Genomic DNA, 17,832 nt, shown 5'->3' with positions numbered 1-17,832 from the left:
TGCGCTCTCTTTCGCCTGCATCACCGCCGCGACCCCTCGCCTATGTCACCCCACGCCTCGCCTGTCCCTGCTCCGCGACACGGGAGCGAAACCGCCGGGCCTCCCGTGTCGGCCACCGAGCCCACACCACAAAACCCTAGCTGCGCCACGCCGTGCGATGGCGCCACACGTCCCTGCGCCACGGCCGTTCCATCGCCGCCCTCGACGTCCGGGCCCGCGCCGTGAACCCTAGCGCAGCCCCTTAAGAACCCCCGAGGCTGCGGCCAAGAACCCTAGCCGCCTCGGTGCCTTCCTTTTCCACCGCCACCGCAACTGAGAGGGAAGAGAAGGAAGGAGGGAGAAGGAAGGAGAAGGAGGGCACGGGAAGAAGGACGCCGCCGCCGGAGCGTCTTCACCGAGCTGGCGCCCCGATCGACTACATCGACGACCCCGCGCTGCCTGGCTCTGCTCCGCCTCGCCACGGCATCGCTTCTCCGCCGCCCCGAGTACCATCTCCCACAGCCTCGACCGGTGAGTGTCGCCGTTGCTTCCAATCTCCCTCGTGGTGCCGGTGCCGCCGATGAGCCTTCCTTAGCCCAGCTCTAGGACCCCTTTCCCCGTCCCGGCCTTCGTGCCGCCCTTGTTGCAGGAGCCCGTCGCACCGCTCGTCCTCCCCGCAACCGCCGTCGCCCCTCCGCCGCCGCGTCGTGTTGCGGGCCTGGGATGTCAGTATCCGACGCATGGCACGACCATGCCGCAGCCCTGGGATGCCAGGACTCGAGCACGTGCGTGCACACTCGAGCCGTCAACCAAGCTTGGGCCTTGGCCACGAGACCGCCGCCATGCTGCCTTACCGACGACGAGCCGCGACCCTGGGAGACCAGGACACTGCACGCGCACACACGCACAAACCCAACACGACCCATGTCTAGCCTTGCTACCAGCCGCTCCACCTTGCCACGCCTCCATCGCCACTGTCGTGCCGCGGCCACGGTGACTAAGCACGTCCCCGCGACGTCGCAGCCTGGCGCACGCGGGCGTCTCTACCCACAGAGCGCCTCGCGTGCGGCTGTGCGCACACAGCCACAACACCCACACATGCGCACACGCACCCCTGCCTGCCGCACCAAATCCAGGCACTGGAGCACCGGTTCCTACCGAGACCAACACGTGGGACCGCCCAGTCAGCGAGAAGGGGAGGAGAAGGAGGGGAGGCCGCCCAGCCCAACACGGCCCATGGAGCTACCGGGCCCGAAGACGCGTCAGCCGCGATGAAGCCGAAGCCGAAGCCAGCCTGCTGCACCCCGAGCCGGCCTGCCAGTCGTAACCGAGCCGGCCTGCGAGCCGAGCCGAGTTGATGGGCCAAATCGAGCCGGCCCATCACTTTCAACCCAAAAACGAAGCCGAGCCCCTTTACCCTTTTTCTTTTTCCCAGCCTAACCTGTGGACTCCATGTGTCAGCCTCAAGGTGAGGCTGACCAGTGGGTCCTCTGACCTGCTGACTCCGTTGACCGGTCAACATCGACGTCAGCAGGACCCACTGCTGATGTCAGCTAGTACTGACCCCCTGCTGACGTCAGCATACCATGTGGCGTGCTCTGGTGCTGCCACGTTCACTGCTATGTGATTTTCTTTCTCGAAATTCTTTTATTAATTTTAGAAATAAGTTTTTTTAAAAAAATTCATAATAAATCAACCGGACCTCTGAAAATTATGAATCAGTTCCATAATTCTTCTAGAATCATAAACTACTCGTTAGAGTAGGTTTTGTGGTGATTTGGGTCTTACTTGCCATCTTTTGTGCACTTTTACACTTTGATCCTTGCCCTTACTCATATTTATGAATAGGACCCAGCTACGAGGAGCTGATCGACGACCGAGACCACCCGGAAGCCTAGGAGGACTTTGAAGAACCGTCAGGTTCACGCCCATCTACGATCTGAATACCTATTAGGCATTGCTTGCTAGATATGCTACCGCTACATGATGTATTGCTATGAGATAAGCCTGCATAGCCTATTCATTTAACTGTACTCCATGCAATCCTATCACACTTGAATATTATATGAAATGCCTTGCTATGCTTTGCATATGTATGTGTGGGAATGGATGGATAATCTTGGCGTGGGTGGAGATACACTTTCCAGGAGTTGGTGAATAGAACTTTTAGCTGGGAGCGGGCGAACTTAACTCGATCGTGGATCGAGAGCTTGGGGTGTGTATTTTGGCACACCCTACGAAATACCTGTGGCGGGTACAACTTGTTGGATACTTGGTTAAGGTGTTGGGGGCACCCGTAATGGGTGCAGTTGCGGACCATTACGGTGGAGACGCATATGATGTAGATGCCTGCTTCAGCAATTGAGAACAGGGTGAAAACTATAAGTATATCTACGTCCTCGGTCATGGACAATCTGTGGCAGAACCACCTTGAATTACACCGGCTCAAGTGCACTAATCCTTTCTCGGAAGTCAGTAAAGGCTCAACTGCACTTCAAACGGTATAATTCCGTGGTCTGTCGGGTAAAGTCCCGATAAAACCACCTAACTCAGGATCAAAACAAGGTACCTCGCTCGAAGGCCAGTCCAGAGATACAAACACCAACCATTTTTATATCACAGGCATAAGATTACATTAGTATTCAAACATAGTATCAGCATACCTAACTAGTATAAATTTATACAAAACTATTAAGTCTTAAATATCTGCAGCGGAAAGTAGAACGCGACACTACCAAACGTCGCGCAACGGATGTTGAGCAAAGCCCAAGCTCAACATCACTCGGAGGGACCTGTGTTGGCCGGGGACGGATCCCACTCCACGGTCCAACCATCGGGGAGAGCACAGGACCATAGTACAGGCAGAGCAGAGTCCTCAGGGGGACTACCTGGAACAAAAGTTACATCGCAAGACTGAGTATTTTAATACTCAGCAAGGCTTACCCGTTTCATGGTATACTTAGCCACGTAACTAGACTATGAGAGCTGTAATGGTTTTGGGTATAGTTTTCAGCTAAAAAGCAACAAAGAGTAGATCCTTAATTTTAACTTTTAGTTTTCAAGTTCTAGTTGATTAGCAGTTCTAAATAAGCAACTATAGCTATTGAAGCATGGTAGAACTTTTTAGCAAACATCATCTTTGGTCATTATCAGGTTGCTCTTATTACTCTATGTGGTAAAGGGATGAAGCAATCTCAATCTCCGCGAGAAACGGATGATTCTGAATCGAATTTCCCAACCTTGCAAGGGCAAACCTAACTCACACGCTTGGAACATCCAATGATTGTTCCGAAGCAACCGTTTGCCTTTCATTCCGACTCGTGGATCAGTGCCACCACAAGTGACTGTAGGACCATACGTACATCCAATGTGCAGGATGTACGTCTGTAGCGCGACTACATGACCGTACTCCTGTCCGCTGTGTGGAATGTACTCCCACACGTCGGTGCGTGTGAAAAACCAAATTACGAATGGTGGGGGGTATGTCCACTCCTCGGGCCGATCGGTTACTAGGCTTACCGCTTACCATATTTCACGGCATGTGGCTAGTACTTTCAAACGCTTAATCACCGCTACCACACACTGCGACCTTATCAAGTTTTCATCAACACAGACGGGGTTTCTTACTAAGGTCATGAATCATAATCACAACCCCATCCGTCATCCTTATAGTGGTTGCAGAAATGTAAACATTGCAATTCCTATAAAGCTCGTGAGTGACAGGCAATCACTCGACTTCTACCGGTCCTATTAGCTTAGCAACTAGTCGGACTCCGGTTCTAGTATTCAGTACATAGATTTCTAGGAATATGCAACTAGGGTTTCAATACCATTCCTAAAAACGTAAATGCACAAGTACATATATATGAATATATAAATTGCAGTGTAGTAAAAATAGCGGTTTATGTCCGGGGCTTGCCTTCGTCGGTGGGGCTGGGGTCAGATATGTCAATATCTCCCGAACTTTGGTTCGGGGCTTCAGTTAATTCCTCGGTGACGTTCACTTGATCTTCCGAAATGCCCTGTTTGGGTTCCGGGATCAACTCGTAGGTTCCGTCAGCGAGTGTAGTCGAATCTACATGATATGCAGCGATTTGAAGCAATAGATATTGATTTAAGAACTCTACTTCACGATAAAGTTGCAATCCAACAATTGGATTTATACAATTTTTATAAAACAAGAAATTATAATTCAAACCTACTATTGTATCTTAGTTCAATTATTAGAATTACTTGGATTAATTGCATTAGGTTAACAAGTTCGATTTGAAATTCACAAAAACTATGGCCTTAAATTTTTGTGGGTAAGCTTATTTCTAACAGATGAGCTTACTATGAATTTTTCATAATTTTCTGAAAATAGACACTAAGGCATTTGAATTAAGTTTAACTTTCAAGTTTAAATTCAAATCCTAGGCAAAATAGAAAAATTTACTATGAACCATCCAAATATAGCACATCCTATGGTAAAAAGATCTAAGCATGAAAACCTTAGTAGCATGCTTGGATGAATTTAAACCATTTTAAGCTTGATTTGCATAAGTTTAATTTAATTCAAACTAGAGTTTAGTACTGTACTTGAAATTTTCACACAAGCTTACTCATAACCTAAACAGGCTACACATCAAAACTCACAAACACTGGAGCTAGCATGCACAAGTTATGCTCAAGATATCCTTTTGTTAAGTTTTAAAATAACTCAAAAAGTATTTGGTTTCAAACCAAACTCTAGTAAAAAAGTAAATTTACTTCAAGGATTCAAGTAAAACTGGTTTGGCATTTTTCTAAATTTTCTACAATTTTCTAAAAATCACCGATTTTGAATTGAGGGGAGGGACTGGAATCTTGCAGCCAGACCCTCGGAAAGATTTAAATCAAAGCAATTGGGTCCTTGGCTCGACGGGGATGAGAAGCCGAGGTGTGCCGGCCAAATTCCGGCGACGGCGGTCGCCGGCGGCGAGGGGGAATAGGCCAGGAAGGTTCAGGGGACTAAGGCGGTCCTAGCTAGGGGTGATGTGCAGGTCGGGGTTGGCCGGAGGGAGTAGAACGACGGTGAACCGAGGCGGCGCCGATGGAGCTCAACCATGGCGGCGGTGTTCTGGCGTAATGGCGCACCGGTGGTGGACCTTAGGTTGGGCAGGAGCTCAAGGAAAGCAAGATGGTTCGGTTAAGCACCTTGGTGAGGGTTGGGGTGGTCGGAAAAGTAGATCTCCACGGTAGACCGAGGTGGCGGCGGAGAGGTTGACGACGACGGCGGTGCTCCGGTGAACGACGGCGGTGCTCCGGGGATCAACAGTGGCAAAGGTCCTGCGTACAAGCGTCAGTGAGCTATGAGTGATGCACTGCAGCATTCAATCGAGGCTAACAGCTACGGGAAGGAGATGATCGACGGTGACCATGATGACGGCGGAAGAGAAGCTCACCGGCGATCGTCGGGACAGCTAAATTGGAGCTCAAGGAAGTCAATTGATGGGTGGGTGAGCTTCACAGGATCAATGCGAAGCTATTGCGAGGGCTGTCGGGGTCTGAGAAAGAGTGGGGCAAGCTGACGACGGGGTGGTGGTCGGCGGCAGAAGGTGGGCGCGGCGGTGATCCCGTGGGGAAGAAGTCAAGCAAAGCGAACGACGGCCGTGCGAGCGGGTATAAGTAGTCAAAGTGAGTTTCTGGGCACGCTGTGGAACTTAGGAAGAGGCGCGGCGAACAATAGCTGCTGCTGGCAGTCGGCGGCGCATCGTGGCGGCCGGGCGGCACTCGGGTAGAGGCGGGGCGGCGTGGCGCGCTCGGAAGAGAACCAGAGGGGAGGAGCTAGAGCGGTGGTCGGCCTAGAGACGACGCATAGGGGCTACCAGAGCAGGAGGTGGCGCCGGCAGCGTGGCAGTGACGGCGAGCAGCTGCGGCCTGCGGCGGCAGAGAGAAATCAGCTCGGGCGGACGGTAGGGCGGCGTGGTGTGCTCGGGGAGAGCCAGCAAAGAGAGGCTAAGGCGGCGGGCGAGCTCGGGGGCGACGCTTGGAGCGGCGCTGGAGCAGTGGTCAGCCTCGGGCGTGCGCGGCAATGGCAGCAGGCGGTGGCGCTGTCGCGCGGCAGAGGAGGCAGAGGAGGAAGAAGAAGAAGGGTGGGGGGGGGGGGGGGGGGGCACCAGGGGCTATTCTGCTGTTTCCGAAAATTCCAGGGACTTCTCTGTAAATCAAAATTCTCCACTGTTCTAAAGCTCAAATGAAGAGATGGTCAACATGAAAGTTGTATAACTTTTCAAACCCTACAATTTCTATTTAGGGTTCAACTTCAAAAACTCAAGAGATGGAGCTTTATTTTAAAATTTTGTACTCAACTTAAACTTTTCAAAGTTTTTGTCCTAAGTTAGGTAAATTGCATGTATTTTTGGACTTAATTGCAAGTTCAGGTAATGTAATGATGACAAACATTTTTACACTTTGACCCCTAGTGAAAATTAAGAGTTACTTTTGTAATTTAAACATTTTACACAAAAGGACTCATATTTTTGAACTAATTACACACAAGTCCTTATTTTCACATATGCACTCAAATTTCACACATTCATCTAATTTTATTTAATTCAATGTATATACATTTCACATTCTTCCTAATATTTTACAATTTTGACACCTAGGGTGTCACACAATCCTACTCTTCTGTTGCTCTTATTAGTTAGTGTTACTTATGATTTCTACCTTCCTCTAGATATGACCACATGCTAGGGGCAATTGAGATGCGAGGAAAGAGAGTCCCATCGAATTGGTGGTTTTGGGAAGGTATGCGTTGGACTGGGAATCCAGAATGCCGGAAGGGCCCGAGTCGAAGTTGGAAGAAGATATATATACTTATATATGTTGTTGCGCATGCATAGGAAACTCCAGCTTAATCCCTTGAACTTTATATTACCTTTAGCTTAGTTAACTTTAAAAACTTCTATTCGGATGATGACGTGAACCTATCCCATGCTTTGGGGATAGTCTAGTACGATGCAGGATCCGATCCGGCGTTCAACCCCAACGATGACAGTTGGTACGACTGAAGCCCGTACTACGCTCGAGTTGCCTGTGGAGGAGGTTCCAGAAGATAAATGACGACCAGAAGTACCTTTTCCATTTTTTACTTGTTTGCTCCAGCTGAGAGGCCTGTAATGAATTTTGTATTACAAATTATACATATTTATATAATAATTAAATCCGTGATTGACTTTATATGAAGTATGACTGAGATTACGATTGGAATGAGTTCTGTATATATTATATAGTGCTAGGAACTATCACAATTGTAAGGACACAGGGAGTCGATTCTGGATTTGGGAATCCGGTTGGTTTCAGCCTGGCACTGACATGTGGCGCGCTGCTTGTCCTAGGCCCATATGGCAGGGAGACGAGACGAGACGGAAGCGCGCGGCCCACGGGACAGGGCCCACGCCACGCGTAGCATAGCCCGCATGGTCAAGCGGGGCCCGGGAAAGCCGGCCGCTTCCGCTCCATGCAGCAGCAGAGGAGCCAGACCTCCACCTCCTCCCCAGTTCCTCTCGCTGACCCCGCTCCTCCTCCTCCTCCTCCTCCAGGGTAGCCAAGTCAGGTAAGCGCATCGACTTCCGATCCATCCACATCTTCCTGCGCCTCTTCTTCCTGTCGCTTGGTTGGGGAATGGTTTCCATCGCCTGGGGTGGGGTTTTCTCTGTCTGAATTTTGGGGTTGGTTGGTTGGTTCAGACTCCAGGCGGCCTTGTCGTCTGGAATCGCAGCGCGCAAAGATCTACATGTTCTTGAAATCGTCAGCTGGCAGTTTCGTCTCTTCAGGGTCAGCAACAAATGCCAACCAATTCTGTGGTCTTTTATGATCAAAATTTTCTTCTGCCGGGAAAAAAAATGCGCTAAATGTGAATTCTATATGTTTACAATGAGATTTCTCGCTCCAGCTTTATACCGTCATCCGGACCTTGGAAAGTCTGTCAGTACGGGATCCGTGATCCTGTGCTTCTGCTCTGCAGATACATTTAGTATTTTCTTGAATAAAGAAAGAAGGATCAGACACATTTCTCAAGAAAGCATTCGTTCCTCGCGACATGTGGCGGGATGAAGCTCTGACACTTTGGTACGTAGCAGAGACGCCACCTATCCACACCGCTGAGCTGGTGCTACACGTGCCACTTTCTTCAATTTTCTACCCTTCTCCTTCCTATAAAAAAGCGCAAATGTTTGACGCGACAAAGCGCCTGCTGCATTTTCTTTTCCTTACTCGATGCAAAGTTGCAACAAGCAAGGATTTTCAGGCCATCCCGCGCTGCAACTGCAAGGTCCTCTCTGGCTTCGACGAGAATCTTCCGGTTTTGTATTTCTATGTGCTTACTCTTTTGCTTTTTCCCAAACAAACCCAGCTAGGCACACTCATGCACAAAGCACTGCCTTCCTTGGTGATTTATAATCCTACCCATTTCGTTGCACGCGATGGCATGGATCCAAATGCAGGTGCTCTTGAATGCTGCTGGCATGGCGTTTTTGTCTGGGATCACAAAGAGAATACGTGTGGGTTTGCGCTTGCCTTATTTTCTCTAGCACATTTCTTGGATGAACTTGCTATGTCTACTTGTAGGCGTACTTCTGGACAAAAGGTTTTTCTTTTATCTTTTGAGGAATGACAAAAGGGGTTGAAAAGCAGCAGTAATGTCTTTGCCTAGATCTTGTATCTTCTGGCACTGTTGTTGCTAAAGCAGTAATGTCTTTGCCTAAATCTTGTATGACTTCTGCCATTGTTGTTGCAAAAGCAGCTGTCTTCCATTCCCCACCAAAGTTGTAATCAATCTTCAGAGCTCAGATTCTCTCTCTTACACACACATATCGCTCACCAAATATTTTCAGTTCAGTTTCAGGCTTTCAGCAAGTAGTGGATCATTCCTTGGCTGGCTCGGTATTAGAACGTCGGCAGGATGAAGCACACGACGTCGGAGTCGGACGTGACGAGCATGGCGACGACGTCGCCGCCGCGGACGCCCAAGACCCCGAAGCGGCCGGCGTACTACGTGCAGAGCCCGTCGCGCGACTCCCACGACGACGGCGACAAGTCGTCGACGACGCACACCACGCCCGTGTACAACAACAGCCCCCTCGACTCCCCCTCGCACCCCTCCACGGGCCGCCACTCCAGGATCTCCTCGGCCACGCGCTTCTCCGGGACGCTCCGGTCGTCGTCGCCCGGCAGCAGGGCCGGCGGCCGCAAGCGGCTCAGCACCAAGGGGTGGCGCGAGATCACCGCCATCGACGAGGAAGGCGCGTACGACGAGCTTGACGAGGAGCCCGAGCTCCCGCGGTGCTGCGTCGTCGCCTTCTGGCTCTCGGCTCTTCTCCTGGCGTTCACCGTCATCTGCCTCAGCGTCTGGGGCGCTGCTCGCCAGTACAAGCCTAGCGTCGTTGTCAAGGTACACCTCATCTGAATCGATTTATATATCCTGAATGCAAAGAGCACAGATTCAGAGGAATTTATGGGATGCTGTGACTACGAGGATCTAGCATGATCGTCAATGATCTCTGAACTTCTGAAGTTCATGTAGCATTTCCTAATCAACTTCCTATCTATCATCTGAAACTTCTGAAGAAGTTGATGCATATGTTGTTGTTAGTGCAGCATTCCCATTGACTGTTCTTTGTCTGCAGAGCTTGACAGTGCACAATTTCTACGCCGGAGAAGGCACAGACCGCACCGGGGTGCCGACGAAGCTGGTCACACTGAACTGCTCACTGAAGATAAACGTTCACAACCCCTCTACAATGTTCGGCATCCATGTGTCCTCAAGCTCGATTAGGCTCATGTACTCGGAGATCGCGGTCGCCAACGGGCAGGTAACAACATCTCCTTCAGTTACTACGAACATGAGAACTTCCCTTCTGCAGACCACACCGTATCATCTGATCCTGTCTATTACTCTGCAGTTCGAGAAGTTTTACCAACCAAGGACCAGCCGTCGCGTCGCCTCCGCGATCCTGCACGGCGAGAAGACGCCCCTCTACGGAGCCGGTGCCACGCTTGCTCCGTCCAACGCCGGAGGCAGAGTGCCATTGACGCTAGAACTGGCCGTCAGAAGCAGAGGGTATGTGATGGGGAAGCTCGTGAGGGTGACACACGCGAGGCGTGTGAGATGCCCGGTTGCCATCGATCCCGGTAGCTCCAAGCCAGTTAGGTTCCGTCAGAGTGCTTGCACTCACACCTGAGGAAGCTAGGTGGTGTGAGCGTCTATTGTAACTCTGTGTTCCTGCTCAAATGTTTAGTCTCTGTTAGTTAGTTTGTTGAGCTCGGCTTGGACATCTCTATCCTCCCGAGCGCGTCCTGTTTTCTCGGCCACGACATGCGTCTGTTTCGAGTCGTGGCGAGTGCTGCCGCTAGCTGCGCGGCATGGCCTGGCGTGCGGGATGGCGCACGCGTTGAAGGTTGTGGCGCGCATGGCGCGCATGCCGGAGGGCGCGAGATTAGCTCCGCCACTCCTTAGCTTTTGGTGTATTTAAGTAGACGATACAAACAGAAAACGCACGGCAATCAGCTGGGCACCAAAATTCCTCTGTTTTCTCGTTCACCGGAGAGCTGCGAGAGTTCGCCGGAATTCTTTTCCGGCCGCCGGAGCAAGTTCCGGCTGTCAACTGGTATCAGAGCCAGTCGAGCCGTGGGATGGACCGCCTGTCCGCTCCGCCTGGCGGCGGTCAGCGCCGGGAGCGACGGGTGTCCGTTTCGCCAGCGCCACGAAGAGGGCGCCGCGAGGTCGTCGTCCGCCGCAACGAAGAGGGCGCCGCGAGGTCGTCGTCCGCCGCAATGTCGCGGAGAACAATGCTGCCGGCACTCAGTTCCCCATGCTCACACGCACCAACTATCAAGAGTGGGCGATGTTGATGCAGGTGAACTTTGAGGCCGCCGGGTGGTGGTACGCCGTCGAGCCGGAGGTCGGGGAGGAGGTCAACTACCGTCACGATCGTCTTGCACTTGCGGCGATCCTGCGCTCGGTGCCGCCGGAAATGCTATCAAGTCTGCGTGAGAGGAGAAACTCCGCGGCTGAGGCATGGACGGCGATCAAGAGGATCCGCGTCGGCGTCACACGCGTGCGGGAGGCCAACGCGCAACAGCTCCGACGTGAGTTCAGCGCCCTGGTGTGGAAGGAAGGGGAAACCGCGGAGGACTTCGCGAACCGCATCACCGGGCTCGCCGCTGATCTGCGTCTCCTCGGCGACAATCTTCCGGACGTTGACGTCGTCAGGAAGATGTTGCAGCTCGCCCCCGACCACCTCGCACAAGTCGCGATCTCCATCGAGACCCTACTCGACATCAATCTCATGTCCGTGGAGGAGGTGATCGGCAGGCTGCGCGCCGTCGAGCAGCGGCGCAAAGCGGCACCCGTCACCGACAGCCAAGGCCGGCTGCTTCTGTGCGAAGAAGAGTGGCGTGCCAAGCTCAACCTCCGGGACTCCGACGGCAAGAGCAGAAGCAGAGCCCCTAGCGGCGCCGGCGACAAGAAGCGCGGTGGCCGCGGCCGCGGTCGTGGGCGCGGTAAGGCAGATAACTCCGCTGCGTTGTCTAGCGACGGTACTGGGGCGGCCATCCGCCGCGATCATGCAGACGCTGCGGCAAATACGGCCACTGGGCCAAGGATTGCCGCGGCAAGCCCAAGGCCGAGGCCCACGTCGCGCAAGCAGAGGAGGAGAACGAGCCTGCGCTGCTGATGGCCCACGCCACCGTCTTCCCCAACACCTCCCCCACGCCGTACGCCGAGGGGATTCAGATCTCCCCGCATCGACGCCCGCTGCGCGTACTCGAGGGTAAGGTCTTCGCCCAGATTGATGCAGATGCAGAGCGCGACGATTCGCTGTGGTACCTCGACAGCGGAGCGACGAACCACATGACCGGCTCCCGCGACGCCTTCACCGACATCAACACGGCAGTGCGCGGCAGCGTCAAGTTCGGCGATGGCTCGAAGGTTGCTATCGAGGGTGTGGGCACGGTGCTGTTCGAGGGCAAGACCGGCGAGCATCTCCCGCTCACGGGGGTGTACTTCATCCCGAGGCTCACCACCAACATCGTCAGCCTCGGGCAGTTGGATGAAGGCGGCTGCGACGTCCACGCCAGGCACGGTCTGCTGCGGATCCGCGACGAGCAGGATCGCCTAATTGTGCGTGTCAGGCGCTCGCCGAACCACCTCTACCTGCTGCGCGTGAAGCTCGCCCGCCCTCTCTGCCTGGCCGCGCGCACCTCTGACAGCGCGTGGCTGTGGCATGAGCGGTTCAGCCACTTGAACTTCGACGCCCTGCGCAAGCTGGAGCAGCGGGGCATGGTGGAAGGATTACCCTCCGTCGAGCATGTACACCAGCTGTGCGCGGACTGCGTCACTACCAAGCTCAAGCGGAGTCCGTTCCCGTCCCAGGCGAAGCGCCGAGCGGAAGGGCTGCTAGATCTGGTCCATGGAGATCTCTGCGGCCCCATCACACCGGCGACCCTCGGTGGTAAGACATATTTTTTGCTGCTGGTGGATGACCGCAGCAGATACATGTGGGTGTCACTGCTCGCCACCAAGAGCGACACCCTTGCCGCCGTCAAGAGGTTCCAAGCCAAGTTGGAGGTGGAGACAGGGCGACGCCTGCGCGTTCTGCGTACCGACAATGGAGGCGAGTTCAACTCCATCGAGTTCAACACCTACTGCGCAGAGCGCGGCGTGGAGCGGCAGCACACCGCACCCTACACACCGCAGCAAAACGGCGTCGTCGAGCGGAGGAACCAGACGGTCGTCACGATGGCGCGCAGTCTGCTGAAGAGCCGGAACCTGCCAGCTTTCTTCTGGGGAGAGGCGGTCGCCACCGCCATGTACCTACTGAACCGGGCGCCCACCAAGGCCGTCAATGGGATGACACCGTATGAAGCCTGGCATGGCCGCAGGCCAGATGTCCACTACCTGCGCACCTTCGGGTGCGTCGCCTACATCAAAGCAACGAAGCCGCACCTCAAGAAGCTCGACGACCGTGGGATACCGGTGGTCTTCATCGGCTACGAGCCCGGCGCCAAGGCGTGGCGCTTCTACGATCCCGCGTCACGACGTGCCATCGTCTCCAGGGATGCTGTCTTCGACGAGCCGACCTCTTGGAACTGGGAGGACGAGAACCACGGCGCAGATCGGGAGTTCATCATCGAGTACCACTCCATGGATCTGGGATCCACCCTGAACGACGATGGCCCGGTCCCAGAATCGCCGACACCGCCTGCTGCTACTCCACCGGGAATATCTGCTACCCCGACGCCGCAGACGCCTGCCTCGTCAGCTGCCGTACCAGCGCAGCCCGAATTTGTGTCACCTCCGCCACACGCTGAGGAGTATTGGGACGCCGATAACGACGACGTCGAGCCCCGCTACCGCACCGTCGACAACGTGCTGGGCGCTGCAACTCCACCCGGGTATGCTGTTCGTCAGGTTGCTGCTGAACTCCACCTGCAGATCGAGGAGGAACCGACCAACTTCGCGGAGGCTGAGCAGCACCAGCCCTGGCGCCGAGCCATGATGGAGGAGATCGACGCCATCGAGAGCAACAAGACGTGGCGCCTTGTTCCCCTTCCGGCTGGTCACCGCCCGATCGGTCTGAAGTGGGTATACAAGGTGAAGAAGAACGCCGCCGGCGAGGTGACCAAATACAAGGCGCGTCTCGTGGCAAAGGGGTATGTGCAACAACAGGGCAAAGACTTTGATGAAGTGTTCGCGCCCGTGGCTCGCATCGAGACTGTGCGCTTGCTGCTCGCCCTGGCCGCCCAGGAGGGGTGGCCCGTCCATCATATGGACGTGAAATCGGCTTTCCTAAACGGGGAGCTAGTCGAGGAGGTCTACGTCCGGCAACCTCCTGGTTTCGTCGCCGCCGGGCAGGAGGAGAAGGTACTGCACCTCGACAAGGCACTCTACGGACTTCGTCAGGCTCCGCGCGCATGGAACGCCAAGTTGGACGAGTCACTGGTGGCTCTCGGCTTCAGCCACAGCGCGTCGGAGCACGCGGTGTACGCCCGTGGCGAGGGTGCGAAGAGGCTACTAGTGGGAGTCTACGTCGATGATCTGATCATCACCGGCAACGACGCCACAGAGATCGCCAAGTTCAAGGAACAGATGAGCTCCAGGTTCAAGATGAGTGACCTTGGTCTCCTTTGTTTTTATCTAGGAATCGAAGTGCAACAGGGAGAGCATGGGATCAGCCTCTCCCAGGCTGGATACGCGCGCAAGGTCCTGGAACGCGCGGGCATGGATTCGTGCAATCCGTGTCACACCCCGATGGAGGCTCGCCTGAAGTTGTCGAAGACCAGCACTGGAGAGCCGGTGGATGTCACCGAGTACCGGGGCCTCGTTGGTTGCCTGCGGTATCTGGTGCACACCAGGCCCGACATCGCCTTTGCCGTCGGCTACGTAAGCCGCTTCATGGAGCGCCCCACCTCTGAACACTTAACCGCGGTGAAGCGCATCCTGCGTTACATCGCGGGGACGATTGACTACGGCTGCTACTACAAGCGCGGTGGGCGCGAGCTGAAGCTACTCGGCTACAGCGACGCAGACATGGACGGCGACGTCGACACACGGAAGAGCACTACGTGCTCTTCTACCTTGGCTCCTGTCCGGTGACCTGGCAATCACAGAAGCAGAAGGTCGTCGCCTTATCTTCTTGTGAAGCCGAGTACATCGCGGGGACAACGGCGGCCTGTCAAGGTGTTTGGCTGGCACAGCTACTGGCCGAACTGAAGAGCAAGCAGCGCGCAGCCTTCATTCTGAAGATGGACAGCCAATCGGCGATTGCACTCAGTAAGAATCCCGTTTTTCACGATCGAAGTAAACATATAGATGTGCGTTATCATTTCATTCGAGAGTGCATTGGCAACGGAAAGATGGACATTGAGCACGTCCGCACTGAGGAGCAGCTGGCTGATATCCTAACGAAGCCACTGGCGCGTGATCGCTTCTGTGAGTTGCGTGTGAAGCTGGGCGTCGGCAAGATCAGCAAGGAACATCAGACTTAGGGGGTGAAATGTGAGCGTCTATTGTAACTCTGTGTTCCTGCTCAAATGTTTAGTCTCTGTTAGTTAGTTTGTTGAGCTCGGCTTGGACATCTCTATCCTCCCGAGCGCGTCCTGTTTTCTCGGCCACGACATGCGTCTGTTTCGAGTCGTGGCGAGTGCTGCCGCTAGCTGCGCGGCATGGCCTGGCGTGCGGGATGGCGCACGCGTTGAAGGTTGTGGCGCGCATGGCGCGCATGCCGGAGGGCGCGAGATTAGCTCCGCCACTCCTTAGCTTTTGGTGTATTTAAGTAGACGATACAAACAGAAAACGCACGGCAATCAGCTGGGCACCAAAATTCCTCTGTTTTCTCGTTCACCGGAGAGCTGCGAGAGTTCGCCGGAATTCTTTTCCGGCCGCCGGAGCAAGTTCCGGCTGTCAGGTGGCAGCTTGAGCTAGAGAGGGAACTCGAGATCGATCACCTTCTGGGTGTTGTTCTTCATCCTGGGATGACTTAATAATGGTTGTGATCATGTAGATATACTGTAGTTACTAGGCAGTCCAGGCTGATCATGACCTGATGGGGATCAAATAAAGAAATGTGCAATTTTCTGGTATTCCGTATGTGCATGGTTGATGATATCTTGTTGCCCTGTCATTTTAGCATAAGAGTTTCTTTCATTTGTCAGGTATGCTAGGTGGCATCCGCTTAAGACTTTTCTTTCCGGGACAAGTGATGCGCGGCGATTGTCATCAGTTTCTGTCACAGCCCATACTTCCTAAATCCTTCACAACAGCTTTCTAGAGGATGTCACTTGAGTTTCTAGACTGGAGATCACTTCAGCTGAAACAGGAACAAGAGAGGATTGGGAACATCCCTCTTCAGCTGGAGAGCTGGTCGGCATGGCATGGCGCTTCCAGTCTTGAGCTTGATCCATTGGTCCAAGCGAAAGCAAGAAAATGCAGACACTTGCAGATGGCCAGCGGGCAAATTCACGGTGAGGGGGACCATGGATGGAGGTGCGCTTCAGGAGGAAGGAATCCTTTCCCTCGCCCGTCCCCGTTGCTAGCTGCTGCCCTTCCTCGAGCTCCGGCGGTCCGGCCCACCGGGGCGCCGCGGGAACGGCGACGACTCCAGCCGAAGGTGGTGCCCTCGGCGGCAATCGTGGGTGTCAACGGCGCCGCCGCGGTCGAAGGAAGGCGGCGCCGGATGTTTTGGACAGGGTTGGGCGGTTGGCGGCGGCCGCCGGTGGCAGCGCGGTCACGACGGCAGCCGGCCTGAAAATTTACGTTTGACCCCCTGATTTAGAATATTTTTCACTAAGTCCCCCTTATTTGGATCGCGACTATTAATCACGATCCGATATTTTGCATAAAGGACCCTGTTTATTTACAAATATACCCTCCTCCTTCAGAAGATAGCCCATCTTGCACTCCCGACGATCCTCCGCCGCAGCTCCCGCCCCGTATGCGTTGCTCCGAATGGGACGGGGCACGGGGCCCCGCGTCTGCAAGCACTTGTTGTGCCTTATTTCCCAGCTAAGCTAAGCTTGAGGACGGAGCTGATATCTCACAAGAAAGACATGAATCCACATCCACACCATCGCCAAGCGGACTGGTGGCATCCGCAGCAAACGGACCGAGCTAGCTCTGCAGCTGCAGCGGCAAGTCGTGAGCACGATCGATTCCTCTTTTCCATCTCTCCCTGCATCGATCGTGTTACAATCTGAAATCCTGCAGGAGAATTACGATTTCATATACCTGCATGTTGTGTTCCCCATCTCCATGAACCTTTTCCTCCCGGAGTTTGTGCTCGCCTCACCTAGTCACCTGTATCGCGTGGCCACCAGATAGTGCTTCAGGTTCAGGCTCTACTGCAGGGCAGGTGCATAACAAAGTAATTTCAATTAAAGTCAATCGATACAATGTACACCATTTCACATTTTCAAATAGTTTCTCCAAGCAGAATGGTGCGGATATATAGATGAAACTACTTTTGGATACAATGGAAGATAATCCTAGCCATTTAATTTCCTACATATTCAAAAATTGGGAAGAGCATGCGTTGACAACCAAAATTGACATATGTTAGTAAAACCGGAAGTTCTGGATTTGGAATCCAGAAGTTCCGATTTTAGGTGAATACGAGTAGGGAGTCCAGATCTGTCAAGATTTTGTAATCTAATTTGGTTTGTACTCGGGGCAAGACCTTCCCACCCTATAAATATAAAGGCCGTGGCCCATTGAGTTTGAATCCAATCGATCGAAAATATATCAATCTATCACTTTTCATTACTTTTTGTCTTCTCTAAACCCTAGCTCTTCCAACCCCCATACCTGCTGTTCTTCTCTCGTCTCGACGGCGTATGCGTTCTAGGTGGCCTGCCGATTCTAGACCAACTCAAGGTGCGCCTGCCCTAACGGGTCCCTCTCGGGCGGGTCTTTGCTGGATCTTTGTCGGAATCCCGGCGAAACTGGAGGTTTTGTTTTCAAAAACCGGAAGTTTTAGTTTTCGCAGAGGTGCTGCAAGGAGCCCCTCTGCGCGCTGCACGTTCAATTCTCAAGTATTTGGTGTGACACATTTTCGCGTCAACATACTTTTTGGCGACTCCGCTAGGGACGAAAGCAAAGGGATCTGTTACTATGGTGAATCTACCAAAATCTAGTGAGGTTGATCCTGACAACATCTCTAGGCCGACCATTGATGAATTGTCGGCCGAGGATCATCAAGCTTATGAAGCCTTCATGAATTAGCATGAAGAGGAGAACATACGATGCAAAACAAAAGAAGATGAAGAAGCACGTCGATGGTTCTTATCTCACTTCTCCAAAAATCGGAAGGATGACATCTCCAAGGACAAGGA

General features: G+C 53.5%; 1 protein-coding gene across 1 annotated transcript; it reads left to right on the top strand.

The window, feature by feature from the left end:
* Positions 1-8,890: 8,890 nt before the first annotated feature.
* On the top strand, positions 8,891-15,567 carry LOC112892047. Its single transcript, XM_025959105.1, has 4 exons — positions 8,891-9,394; positions 9,630-9,815; positions 9,906-10,193; positions 15,411-15,567. Exons 1-3 carry the CDS (start codon positions 8,906-8,908, stop codon positions 10,182-10,184), a joined length of 954 nt encoding a protein of 317 aa, XP_025814890.1. The 5' UTR covers positions 8,891-8,905; the 3' UTR covers positions 10,185-10,193; positions 15,411-15,567.
* Positions 15,568-17,832: the final 2,265 nt, after the last annotated feature.

Source organism: Panicum hallii, chromosome 5 (assembly GCF_002211085.1).
Source record: "Panicum hallii strain FIL2 chromosome 5, PHallii_v3.1, whole genome shotgun sequence".
In the NCBI taxonomy this organism is placed as follows: Eukaryota; Viridiplantae; Streptophyta; class Magnoliopsida; order Poales; family Poaceae; genus Panicum; species Panicum hallii.
The sequence above is the reverse complement of the archived record's forward strand: the minus strand, read 5'-3'. Positions and strand labels throughout refer to the sequence as shown.